General features: G+C 42.4%; 1 protein-coding gene across 1 annotated transcript; it reads left to right on the forward strand.

Annotated features, from left to right (window-relative positions):
• The first annotated feature begins 2,977 nt into the window (after positions 1-2,977).
• On the forward strand, positions 2,978-4,835 carry LOC145552833 (sterile alpha motif domain-containing protein 14-like). Its single transcript, XM_081610804.1, has 3 exons — positions 2,978-3,214; positions 4,271-4,426; positions 4,506-4,835. Exons 1-3 carry the CDS (start codon positions 3,071-3,073, stop codon positions 4,659-4,661), a joined length of 456 nt encoding a protein of 151 aa, XP_081466930.1. The 5' UTR covers positions 2,978-3,070; the 3' UTR covers positions 4,662-4,835.
• Positions 4,836-11,465: the final 6,630 nt, after the last annotated feature.

The raw sequence follows: 11,465 nt of genomic DNA on the forward strand, positions 1-11,465 counted from the left end.
ATTTCCAAATCTCTTGCAAACTCCACATAAGTTTTGTCACCTTTGTTCCAGTTTCTAAACTTTTGTCTATATGCTTCAGGGACTAATTCATAAGCTTTCAATATTGCAGCTTTAACCTTGGCATAATCTTGGCCATCATTCAAGCTCAACATAGAAAACGCTTCCTGAGCACGACCAATCAAAACACACTGAAGCAAAAGTATGCGGTCTGAATCAGACCAATCTCTTGTGTGTGCAACCCTTTCAAACAAAGTGAAAAAAGTATCAACATCCTTTTCACTGAACTTAGGCACCAAACGCAAGTCATTTAATACATCAGAGGGTTTGCATTTTGAGTCCCCAACACAAGATTCCGCAGACAATTTGCCATCTTTCACCAGATTTAATTTCTCACTTTCCAAATTTATTCTTGCCAATTCAATTTCCTGTCTCATTTTTTCCAAAGCAAGAGCCTTATCCAAATCTGCCTGCTGTCGTAACCTCTCTAAAGCCAACTCCTTTTCTTTCTCCAGTTGCATTCTCAACCTTAACATCTCTTTTGTTGTTCAAAATCCAAAACGTCAGACTTTACAACCTGAGCACCCAAATCGTCAGGTCTGGAAGGTGACGACAAAACACCCATCTCAATTAAATTCTCCCTTAAAATTGCTTTAACATTGTCTTTCAACCTTTTATCACCGACACTTATTTTATAGTGTTCAGCAATTTTTACTAGTTGTTCTCTAGAACACTGCTCCAAAAATCCTGCCGATGGAGATTTATTAAAGTCTTCCACAGACATGACTAAAGTCTTAATCACAAAACAGTGTTTCAAACTTTTAATTGCTGACAATCTGTGCAACACAAACCAATCAACCCAAACCTCCCCTCTAACTGCCTATCAGAAACTTTCTAGCTCAACCCTAGTCTTCAGAGATCAGGGACGGTGGGTATTTATGCACTTAATACCAATAGAGTGGAAAAGGCGCCAAGAAAATTGGCAACCCCCCCAACACTATGGCCGTGCCCCCGAGACAACTGCTCCAACCATATGATCCCACACTACTGTTTTTGAGCACATGAATCCCAAAGGGGAGACACGCTGAGGCCTACAGGGGAATCAGTTCAGATGAGACATAATGAATTGCACAAATCAGTCAACAATTAAAACTTACCAATGAGCTCATCAGAAAGGACGAAATCAGGCAACTTACACCAAACCAGAGAAGAGAGAGAAAAAAAAAAATCATTTTCCCAAAACTAAACTCAAGATTTCCACACTAGCTTCCCAGTTAAATTAACAAACAATGTTTACCACTTAACTAACTCAACAAAACTAACATAAATTTGAACGAGCCCCCAATTTGTTATGGTCTGGCTCTTAAACCATAACAAATGAAAGGGAAGCAATGCATGGAATAACTTAAAAAGGAATTTATTTAACAAAAGTCATAACTGGTTGGGAAAGAAAGGGACAAAGGGAGAGAGTGGCAGGGAGACAGAAAGAAAAGAGCTGATCAGTCAGAGGAAGTAGTGAGTCTTAAGGTGGATCTGGAGACACTGGCCAGCTGCCTCTACTTCCAATCAGCACCAATTAAAGACATGGATGTTAGAGACCCAGAGGAAAAGGCCTTGGGCCGTAACAGTGCCCACTCAGTAAAGTGGGTAAATACCCACCTGTCTGAACCGTTTTCAGAAACATTTTATCATCTGGACAGAAGAGCAGCTCCAGGTTTTCTCCTCAGACTCACCTGAGAGGTAAGAAGCTCTCAGACTGCAGCTTGTCTTTTAAAAACTTTATTTTTCTTTAGACATTTTTTAAAATCAGTCTGTTTTTATTGATACATTTTGCGTCATATTGAGACATTAATATTCAGAGTATTATCTCCTTTACGTCTGTTGAATGTTAAGAACAATAATTCATCCTGAGATGATTATACTTCAAGGTTTTTGTTAATTATTTAGACATTTACTGATTTACATATTCATGACATTCTTTGATTAAATAAATTAAATTAAGCGTTACTCCAATAGCTAAAAATGTAATTTATACCAGGTGAGTCTTTCTCCCTTGAGAATGTGGACCGGTGCCGGTACTGGACTGATTTTATGCCTTCAAATGATTTTAACAGAAGTTTCACATAACTGAGAAGTTGAAAAAAAATTTAAAAATGTTTGTTTTAGCCACAAAATGATTTTGCTCAGCAGTAAACAACAAATCCCCAACTACAGCATAGAGCAGCTCGTCGATGTAGCAGCCATGTAGCCTGACGTGAAAACATTTTGCTAGACCTTGTCAAACATTGAGAAGTTTCAATTATTGTTATAAAACATTATCAAAGCCGCCAAAAATACCTCAGAAATATACAGAGCCACCATGAGAATCAACTCATTTAGAGTTTAAACTCAGTCTCACACAAACACAAAGACCCTAGCAAAAATGTTTGGCTGTTGAAAGCTAATTGGACCCTGAAAGCTAATTTTCTATCAGCAGCTTTACTAATCTTTTACAAATCATTACATCTTGGCTTTTTTTCTATTCTTCCTCTTTCTTTTCTCCCTCCCTGGAGGATAAGCCCCTTTTTGAGACATTGTTTTGCTTTCTTAACTTCTGACTTGGACGTTTGGATGCTCCACACGTTGCATGGCAGCTTATGAAACCGGTGAAGCGTGCGGTACCTACCGCGGCCACCAGGGGGCCCCAAGAGCAATTTTTTTGTTTGTTTTATCAGTAAAATAATTTCTACATACATTATCAAATATATATTATTGTAAAAAACAAATCACTTAATCGCGAAATTGTGTGGTTTTTTTTATATTATAATGACATAGAAATTATTACTAAAAAAATAAAAAATTAAATTAAAAATTAAATGTATTTCTAATGTTGAGTAAAAAGGCAGTCAATGAAAAATGTGGAGAAAATTCCAACTTTTTTTTTTTAAAGATTAAGTGCTTAATCGTCAGAATAATAGATTAATAAATCACTAAAATAATTTGTTTGTTTCAGCTCTAATAAAATAGTTTTCATGCAGAAGAAATTGTGATTTTTAAATGACTTGCAATTAAAAACTGAATATAATTTATACTGATGTTGTTTCTGCTCTCTGTCCAGGAGTCGGCTCTCAGTGAGGAGTTCTCTCCTCCTCCCACCTCCTCTTCCACCTCTCCTCCTCCAGAGTCGTCCTCCAGATCCTCCCATCCGTACCACACCCTGTCCCAGTCCTCTGATGAGGTGACGCTCTGAAGGCCAGGCCAGGATTTTTAAATATATTTATTTATGAGAATAACGTCATAATATGACAAGAATACTGTCATGTGATAATGGAGTCAAAATAATAATATTAGAAGAACAAAGTAATAAATAACAGAATAAATCTTAACAGTAATAAATCAAAATCGAGAATGTTGAGCATCTTATGTTGGGATAGTTTGATATAAGTTTGCAGTTAATATTAAATAGAAATACTAAAACTTTTAGCACATCAGCATGAAATGATTATGATTAGCTGGAATCTGAAACAAACAGTTTGAAAACTAAGTATTTAGCTCAGATTTAAACCCTTAGCTGGAAACTAAAGAGTTTCTTAAATGTTTGATTGGACAGTTAAATGTACAGTTTGTAAACTAAATATTTAGCTTGTGAATTAAATATTTAGTTTGGATTTCTGACATTTATAAATGTAGGAATAATATGGTGAAAATATGACTTTGAAAGATGAACACTGACATTTTTTACTCAATGACAGAATGACAGACCCTCCATCCGTCTGCACGCACGCACGACGCACGCACGCACGACGCACGCACGCCTGTCCCTAGTGGACTTCCATTCATTTCTACAGCCTAAACCACCTTTGCCCTTTTCCTAACCCTGACCAATTCCCACCTTAGTCCTAACTTTGACCCCTGACCCAAAAACAGGGTTTCCCCTTGTGGGGACCAGGCTTCGGTCCCCACAAGGAGCAACTGGTCTCCACAACATAGTATGTGTCAGGAAAATCATCCCCACAAGGTATTACAAACACACACACCTAGAGAGAATTTATACAGACCAATTAACCTGACAGTCATGTTTTTGGACTGTGGGAGGAAGCCAGAGTACCCAGAGAGAACCCACCATGCACAGGGAGAACATGAAAACTCCATGCACAAAGACGTTGGCCAGGAATTGAACCCAGGACCTTCTTGCTGCAAGGCAGCACCAACTGTATCACTGTGCAGCCCTCAATGACAGACTTTTTAGTGTGTAACTTTACAAACCTCTCCTCTTCCTCTTCCTCCTCCTCAGCCCTGTGATGAGCTTTCCTCCTCCATCTCCTCCTGGTCGACCCAGGAGGTTTGTCAGTGGCTCCGAGGACTCCACATGGAGCAGTACATCCCAGAGTTCAGCGCCAGAGACATTGATGGAGAGCAGCTCCTGCAGATGGACAGCACCAAGCTGAAGGTGACGATGAGGAGGGTGCTGATGATGTGATCACCCCTCCAGAGGAACTCTGACCCTCTGCTGTCTCTTTCCCCTGCAGGGTCTGGGCATGCTCAGTTCGACCGACCGCAGTGCTCTGAAGCGCCGCATCAAAGACGTCCAAACTGCGGCGGAGAAAGAGAGGAAAGCTCTGGACAAACTGGAGAAACAGAAGGAAAAACAGCGCAGAAAAGACCAGGAGCAGCGCAGGAACTGACAACCACCACCAGGGGGAGGCAGAGGATAGTCCACGGATTCCTGTCAGAGTGAGACGTCAACCCCAACGAACTATCTGTGGTTCATGTGGAAAACCTGGAAACTGGTTTGAGGAAATGAGACTGAGAGAAAGTTCTGGAGAAACATGAAAAATGATTAAATCTTTCAAACATTTCTGGCTGCGTCTTTATTTATACAGACCAATTAACCTGACAGTCATGTTTTTGGACTGTGGGAGGAAGCCGGAGTACCCGGAGAGAACCCACTATGCACAGGAAGAACATAAAAACTCCATGCAGAAAGGCGTTGGCCAGGAATTGAACCCAGGACCTTCTTGGTTCTGGGCATATTAGTTATAACTGGGATAACTAATATGCCAGTTATGATGGCATATTAGAGCCATAGTAGATAGAGAAAAAAAACGCCTGCCAAAAACTCAGAAATTTTGAAATTAATCTCAAAAAAGGTCTAGACAAAACTTAAAAACTGAACCCATCCATTTTCTGTACACCCTTTATCCCTTAATAAAGTCTGGAGGCGCTGGTGCCTAATGTTCCAGGCAGGGGTGAAAGTAGCTTTAGTGTGTGTGTATATATATACACACACTATGAAAGTGTGTGTGTGTGTATATATATATATATATATATATATATATATATATATATGACCTGAGAGAGAGAATCATGGCCCGAATGAACACCAGACGACCCCGACGCCAATTACAACGGCTGAGTGAAGTACCATCAGAAAGTCTCATTGAAGATGTGAATGCAGCATTGAGATCGATCCCTACCAACACCATAACAGAAACCAATGAGCTGATATACAACTGAGCATCAGTGATCCTTGAGATGCTTGGTTATAAGAGCAACCATGAGACCCAATACCCACCATGGAAAAGACGGTTAGAGGCTAAGATCAAGATAACAAGGAGGGAAGTGAGTCAACTGTCAGAGCTCCAAAGGGGTGCAATGAAAAGATCAGTACCCAAGAAGTACACCTAGATGCCCATACCTGAAGCACTCGAAACTACCAAACAAAGGCTCCAAGCCTTGGCCAGCCGCCTAAAGAGATACACGAGAGAGAATGAAGCCAGGAGGATTAACCGGCTCTTCGCCACCCAACCAGCTAAAGTGTACTCTCAATGGCAGGGTAATAACAACAGAGCAGACCCACCCAGGCTGGAGACTGAACAATACTGGAAAGGCATATGGGAAAGGGAGGCGTCCCACAACAGCAATGCACAGTGGTTGCTGTGGTCCTCTCTACGAGAGGACCACAGCAACCTCCCGGAACAAGCCCCGGTAACCATCACTGTGGCAGATGTCCAAGACAGAGTCTCGGGTATGAAAAACTGGACAGCACCAGGACCTGACATGATCCATGCCTACTGGCTTAAGAAACTCACTGCCCTCCATGAGCGACTGGCAGCTCAACTGAACCAGCTTCTACAAAATGGGACTCACCCTGAATGGTTAACTGAAGGGCGCACAATCCTGATACAGAAGGAACCCTCGAAGGGTTCAGTCCCATCCAACTATCGGCCAATAACCTGTCTCTCTACAACATGGAAGCTCATGTCAGGCATCATAGCGGCTAAGATAAGCGGGCACATGGATAAATACATGAGCAAGGCACAGAAGGGCATAGGCATAAATAGCAGAGGAGCCAAACACCAACTCCTTGTAGACCACACAGTTGCCCGAGACTGCAAAACCCGACACACCAACCTGTGTACCGCTTGGATTGATTACAAGAAAGCCTACGACTCAATGCCACACACTTGGATCATTGAATGCTTAGAGATGTACAACATCAATAGGACTCTAAGAGCCTTCATTGCAAACTCGATGGGGCTGTGGAAAACCACCCTTGAAGCCAACTGCAAACCACTTGCACAAGTGTCCATCAAATGTGGCATATACCAAGGAGATGCTCTGTCCCCACTGCTGTTCTGCATAGGCCTGAACCCTCTCAGCCAAATCATCAACAAGACTGGCTACGGATACCGGCTCAAGAATGGGGCCACGATCAGTCACCTCCTCTACATGGATGACATCAAGCTGTACGCCAAGAGCGAGCGAGACATCGACTCACTGATCCACACCACCAGGATCTACTGCACTGACATTGGGATGTCATTCGGACTAGAGAAGTGTGGTCGGATGGTTACAAAGAGAGGGAAGGTCGCCCACACAGAAGGGGTCTCACTCCCAGAAGGAACAATAGCAGACATAGAGCACAGCTACAAGTACCTGGGAATACCACAAGCAAATAGCAACCTCGATGAGGTCACAAGGAAAGGAGCCACAGCCAAATACCTCCAACGAATAAGGCAAGTCCTGAGAAGCCAGCTCAATGGCAAGAACAAGATCCGTGCAATAAACAGCTATGCCTTACCAGTAATCAGATACCCTGCCGGAATAATTAGCTGGCCAATGGAAGAGATGAAGGCCACGGATGTTAAGACTAGGAAGCTACTAACCATGCATGGAGGGTTCCACCCCAAATCCAGCACCCTGAGACTGTACACGAGCCGTAAGGAAGGAGGCAGAGGACTAGTGAGTGTGAGAGCCACTGTCCAGGATGAAACATCCAAGATCCATAAATACATCAAGGACAAAGCCTCAACGGACGATGTGCTCAGCGAATGTCTCAGGCAATGGGGAACAGAAGACAAGGTGCTGGAAGTACCATCATGGGAGGACAAGCCCCTACATAGGATGTACCACCAACAAATAACTGAAGTGGCTGATGTCAGGAAAACCTACCAATGGCTGGAGAAAGCTGGACTCAAGGACAGCACAGAGGCTCTCATCCTGGCCGCCCAGGAACAGGCCCTAAACACCAGAGAGGCTCAGATCTACCACACCAGACAAGACCCAAGGTGTAGGTTGTGCAAGGAGGCCCCTGAGACAGTCCAGCACATAATAGCAGGGTGCAAGATGCTGGCAGGGAAAGCGTACATGGAACGACATAACCAAGTGGCGGGCATAGTGTACAGGAACATCTGTGCAGAATATGGACTGGAAGCCCCGAGATCAAAGTGGGGAACACCCCCAAAGGTGGTGGAGAATGACCGAGCTAAGATCCTGTGGGACTTCCAGATCCAGACAGACAAGATGGTAATGGCGAACCAACCGGACATTGTGGTGGTGGATAAAGAACAGAGGAAAGCCGTTGTGGTGGATGTAGCAATACCAAGTGACTACAACATCAGGAAAAAGGAGCATGAGAAATTGGAGAAATACCAGGGCCTCAGGGAGGAACTGGAAAAGACCTGGAAGGTGAAGACCACAGTGGTGCCTGTGGTCATTGGGGCCCTCGGGGCAGTCACCCCCAAACTGGAGCAGTGGCTCAAACAGATCCCAGGAACAACATCAGACATCTCAGTCCAGAAATGTGCAGTTCTAGGCACAGCCAAGATACTGCGCAGAACCCTCAAGCTCCCAGGCCTCTGGTAGAGGACCCGAGCTCAGAGGATGAAACAGACCACCCGCGGAGGGTGAGAAGGGAATTTTTTTTTTAATATATATATATGTGTGTGTATATATACACACACTATGATGAAAGTGTGTGTATGTATATATATATATATATATATATATATATATATATATATATATATATATATATATATATATATATATATATATATATATATATATACATACTTTCATAGTAGCTGGCAAATATTTCAGCCAGTTCATTTATATACATAAGTATACTGCTCAAAAAAATAAAGGGAACACTTAAACAACACAATATAACTCCAAGTAAATCAAACTTCTGTGAAATCAAACTGTCCACTTAGGAAGCAACACTGATTGGCAACAGGGTCCCTCGTCGGGTCAATCAGTGTTGCTTCCTAAGTGGACAGTTTGATTTCACAGAAGTTTGATTTACTTGGGAGTTATATTGTGTTGTTTAAGTGTTCCCTTTATTTTTTTGAGCAGTGTATATATATACACACTTTCATAGTAGCTGGCAAATATTTCAGCCAGTTTATTTATATACATAAGTAGAAAAGTATATATATTTGATATTATTTTCCAATTATTAATAAGCCTCCCTGAACACAGCGGTGGTTGATTAGTTTATTTTAAACTCCTGCTCTGCTGGTTATACACAGAGACAGACTGGACAAACACACACACACACACACACACTGAGAATTTATACAGACCAATTAATGTGACAGGCTTTTTCTTTTACTGTGGGAGGAAGCCGGAGCACCCGGAGAGAACCCACGCATGCAAACTCCATGCAGAAATACACCGGCCCAGGATTTGAACCCATGACCTTCTTGCTGCAATGCAACAGCTCTTTCTACTGCATCACTGTGCAGCCCCTAACAATTGAACCCTTTTTGTTTGAATTGACCAAAAAATTGGGCAAATTAGATTTATATAATAACAGGTCACCAGTCTGTCTCTGGGCAACACAGAGACAGTCTGGACAAATGTCCACACACACACTGATAATTTATACAGACCAATTAACCTGACAGGCTTTTTTTTTTTTACTGTGGGAGGAAGCCGGAGCACCCGGAGAGAACCCACGCATGAAACTCAGGACCTTCTTGCTGCAAGACAACTGTGTCACTGTGCAGCCCCTAACAATTGAACCCTTTGTGTTTGAATTGACCAAAATATTGTGCAAATGAGAAATACATAACAAGTCGCTACATAACAGGTCGCCAGTCTGTCTCAGGGGAAACAGTAAACACCAACATACATTTGTGTTATAGGATGGGATAAAAATAAGAAAATTATCTATAGGGACTTGAAAGTCTTGCCTATAGAGGTCCAGAAATGTTTGATGAGGTTGGGTTTCTTGTTTTTTTTTACTATTTTTTCTTTACAAATAGAAATTAATGCCTCGTCTACCATAGAGTTGTTTAAGCCCAACAGTAAGAAAATGTCTTTTCTTGAGCAGCCTATCTTTTTGGTGACTTCTCTCAGAATGTCTTTGCTGAGACTGTCCAGTTTACTTTGAATATTCTTCAGGTCTTGCTCTTTGACCTCGGCCCAGATTTTCTCAGACAACCTCTCTGTGATTTTTTGGAGGTGTTTGTACTTGCAGGTTGTCCTAGATTTTGTTATGGCCTTGGTAACGATGGTATTAATAAGCAGCATGATGGATGACTGCTGCTCCTCCTTTTCTGCGTCTGAGGTCACTGGCAGCGGTTCCTCAAGCTCTGTGGTAACCACTGACTCCAGCTCTGCATCAACTAACCGAATCCCTTTTGAGAGGGTTGATTCCTCTGAGAGATGCTGCTCAGTGGAAACAACGTTTTCCACTGATGAAACTCTTGTTTCTTTATGTCCTGGTGCTGGTGAAACTCCCTTGCATTGATCTTTTCCGTCATTTTGAAGGTGGTTCTTCGTTTCGACTCCAGCTGCTTCGTTCTGTTGTTGTGCTATGGGAAGAGGCACAACAGAAGCCTCTTCATCTCTGGACCCTGGGTTTTTAGTTGGCGCCTCTTCCGATAGCACAACAGAAGCCTCTTCATCTCTGGACCCTGGGTTTTCAGCTGGTGCCTCTTCCGATAGCACAACAGAAGCCTCTTCATCTCTGGAACCTTGGTTATCAGCTGGTGGAAGAGCATCCAATGAATCATCTGAGATTTCTAAACTGGGATCTGAAAACTCCTGAGAAATAAATTCCTCCACCATCTTTAGATCTGATTCCCTCTCATTAGTGGTCTTTGAAAGTTCCTCCAAAATGAATTCATTCACCATCTCCAAGTCTGATTCCTGATTTTCTTTTCTCCGTTGCAGGTATTTAGCAAATTCTAGTTCTGTCTCAATATTTTCTTCAAGGTAAATCAGTAATAATTCCTCTGTCAGCTGGAGTGCATGTGGAAAGATGGAATCCACGGCCTCCGACCAAGACAAGTGGCAGACCACAGAAGTATCAGGATCGTGCGTGGAGCAGACAGAGCTCAACGATTTTTTGACATATTTAATGAATAACTCATTGAAAATGTCAAAGCTCATGGGATGAATCTTCCCTGTAATCGAAAAGATGTCTGAAAATGATGTTAGGAGCGCATTGCCCAAGATCGTGTCCACATCTTGGGATCTGATGTCCTGTTTAGGGATATTGCAGAGAATAAAAGTGTAACATTTATCCAGTAACTTCAACAACAGATCCTTCAAGCTGGACTTTGTGTCACAATCAGGTTTCCCCATGGCCAAATCCATTATCTGATCCAATGAAAAGGACAAAAGAAACTCCTCCATCATCGGTGTGATCATATCCCCGGTTAAAGCCGGTAATGCAAGAGGCTTTGGATTCTTTAAGTGGCTCATAGCTTCTTGGATTTGTAACGGAAGGTAAAGCAAATTTTGTTTAAATCGCAAACTATCTCAGTCTCTCACCAAACTTCAACTGTCTCTCACAAAGAAAGTGGCAGAAGGAAAGACAAAATACTCAGAAAACTCTGTGATGTCATAAAGGACCAGATTCCATCCAAGAACGTTGCGTCAGCTCAGCAACCGTTGCTAGGTGTCACCAGCTGTGTGCAGCTCAGAGAAATAAAGTCTAATTTAAAGGGGGAAAAGTGAAAGTTTACATGTTTTAGAGGCTCTGAGGCTGAGAAGGACCCCGCCACTCACTGAATACTTCCACTCTTTCCATGATGTAGCGCGAAAAAAAGATTTAAGTGCTTGACTGAGACAGGACTGACACACAGCAGCAGTAAACACAAGCAGGATTGTTTTCAGATTACTTCAATAACCGAACTTACTACAAACGATCCAGAAAATTGATCATTTGCGCAGCCGCGGCACCGCGATTC

This window comes from Poecilia reticulata, chromosome 9 (assembly GCF_904066995.2).
Source record: "Poecilia reticulata chromosome 9, P_reticulata-male-v2, whole genome shotgun sequence".
Taxonomy (NCBI): Eukaryota; Metazoa; Chordata; class Actinopteri; order Cyprinodontiformes; family Poeciliidae; genus Poecilia; species Poecilia reticulata.

Excerpts from the sequence above, each read along its gene's own strand:
- LOC145552833 (XM_081610804.1), top strand. The coding sequence starts at position 3,071 with ATGTTGTTTCTGCTCTCTGTCCAGGAGTCGGCTCTCAGTGAGGAGTTC. Across the intron at positions 3,215-4,270 it reads TGTCCCAGTCCTCTGATGAG|CCCTGTGATGAGCTTTCCTC; the intron begins GTGACGCTCTGA and ends CCTCCTCCTCAG. Across the intron at positions 4,427-4,505 it reads TGGACAGCACCAAGCTGAAG|GGTCTGGGCATGCTCAGTTC; the intron begins GTGACGATGAGG and ends TTTCCCCTGCAG.